Consider the following 1,935-nt stretch of genomic DNA (forward strand, 5'->3'; position numbering starts at 1 on the left):
GCTGCAATTTTGTCTATTTCATCCAAAAATACTATACCGTCATTACTAACAAGATCAATGGCTTCTTTGATTATCTTATCTTCATCCATTAGTCTTTCACTTTCTTCATTAATTAATATTTCACGCGCTTCTTTTACCTTCACCGTAATAGTTTTTGTTTTTTTGCTCCCGTTAAACATCTTGCCCATTATTTCTGTTACATTCATCACACCAACTTGCCCACCTGGCATGCCTGGTATATCGAAAGTAGGTAACATACTCTTGCTCTCTCTGACGTTAATAGAAACTTCTCCGTTCTCAAACTCTTTATTCCTCAACCTTTCTCTAAAAATTTTTTTACTCTCTTCGGTTGCATCTTCGCCTACCATAGAGTTTACTATTGTTTTCTCAGCTAAAATTAAAGCCTTGTTAGCTAAGGCTTTACGTGCTTTCTCTTTAACTAAAACTATTGCTGCATCAACTAAATCGCGTATTATCGAATCAACGTCACGTCCAACGTATCCTATTTCAGTAAACTTCGTTGCCTCAATTTTTATGAACGGTGCACCGGCAAGTTTTGCTAAGCGGCGAGCTATTTCAGTTTTACCAACCCCTGTATGACCGATCATCAATATATTCTTAGGTATGATTTCATCACGCAATGGAAATGGAACCTGATTGCGACGCCAACGATTTCTGAGCGCAATAGCAACAGCACGCTTTGCATCATCCTGTCCGATTATGAATCTATCTAATTCTTTAACTATCTTCTGTGGTGGCAGGTCATCTAACAAAACTTGAGTACTGTCATTAACTTGAATATCGCTGTCATTTGAATCAAAACCACTCTTAGTATCTTTATAGAGGTCATTTTTTTCATCATAGGTGTCACTACTACAAGGCCGCCCTTCTGAAAGGGTTATAGGCTGATTGGAAAAATTAGTGCACAAAGTTTTTTGCTTGGAAGACATATCACTCCTCTATCTTTTCAATAACTACATTATGATTTGTGTAAACACATATATCGCCAGCTATCTTCATAGCCTTTTTTGCAATCTCTTCTATTGATATTCCTTTAGTGTCAATTAAAGCTCTTGCTGCAGATAGAGCAAAATTTCCCCCAGAGCCAATAGCTGCGATTCCATCTTCAGGTTCAAGAACATCACCTGTTCCCGTAATTACTAATGAAATAGATTTATCTGCAACAATCATCATAGCCTCTAATTTTCTTAGATATTTATCCATTCTCCAGTCTTTTGCAAGTTCAACACATGCTCTCATTAATTGCCCTGGGTGTTTGTCAAGTTTAGATTCTAGTCTTTCAAAGAGAGTAAATGCATCGGCTGTTGCTCCAGCAAAACCGGCAATTACAGAATCACCAGAAAGACGCCTAACTTTTTTTGCTCCGGATTTTATAACAGTGTGGCCCAGTGAAACCTGTCCATCACCTATTACTACTACGCTTTTATCTTTTCTAATTGACAGTATAGTAGTTCCATACATTTTATTGTTATCGTGTTGAATCATTTTTCTATCACTTTAAATAAGAATCTCATTATACTTTAATCTTTAGTCAAATTTGCTAAATATGTTTAATTATAGCTTATAATATAATACCTTCCTTATAACATTTAAAGTGTAGATGCAAAACATAATTCGCCCAGATTTGGAAAAAAGTATAAATAATTGGTTTGAGGCAAAATTTAACGGCCTTACATTGCCATTTTATAGCTCTATAGATCTTAGAAACTCCAGCTACAAAATTGCCCCAGTGGACGCTAATTTATTTCCTGCAGGGTTCAACAATCTAAGTGAGACATCAAGAGCAACAGCAGCAAAACTAATAAAAAGTTATTTTGAAACAAAACAATATAAAAAGACTCTTATAATACCGGAGAATTACACACGAAATAAAATGTATATAGAAAACGTATTTGTTATAGAGAAAGTACTGCA

At 35.4% G+C, this 1,935-nt stretch overlaps 1 protein-coding gene across 1 annotated transcript; it reads right to left on the bottom strand.

Moving 5' to 3' along the window:
• Positions 1-11: 11 nt before the first annotated feature.
• Positions 12-957, bottom strand: LOC115245605 (ATP-dependent protease ATPase subunit HslU-like; the record flags this gene model as incomplete). Its single annotated transcript, XM_029824015.1, has 1 exon — positions 12-957. A coding segment is annotated over exon 1 (939 nt), but the record flags the coding sequence as incomplete, so codon positions are not given.
• Positions 958-1,935: the final 978 nt, after the last annotated feature.

This window comes from Formica exsecta, unplaced genomic scaffold (assembly GCF_003651465.1).
Source record: "Formica exsecta isolate Colony F162 unplaced genomic scaffold, ASM365146v1 C16448144, whole genome shotgun sequence".
NCBI classification, from domain to species: Eukaryota; Metazoa; Arthropoda; class Insecta; order Hymenoptera; family Formicidae; genus Formica; species Formica exsecta.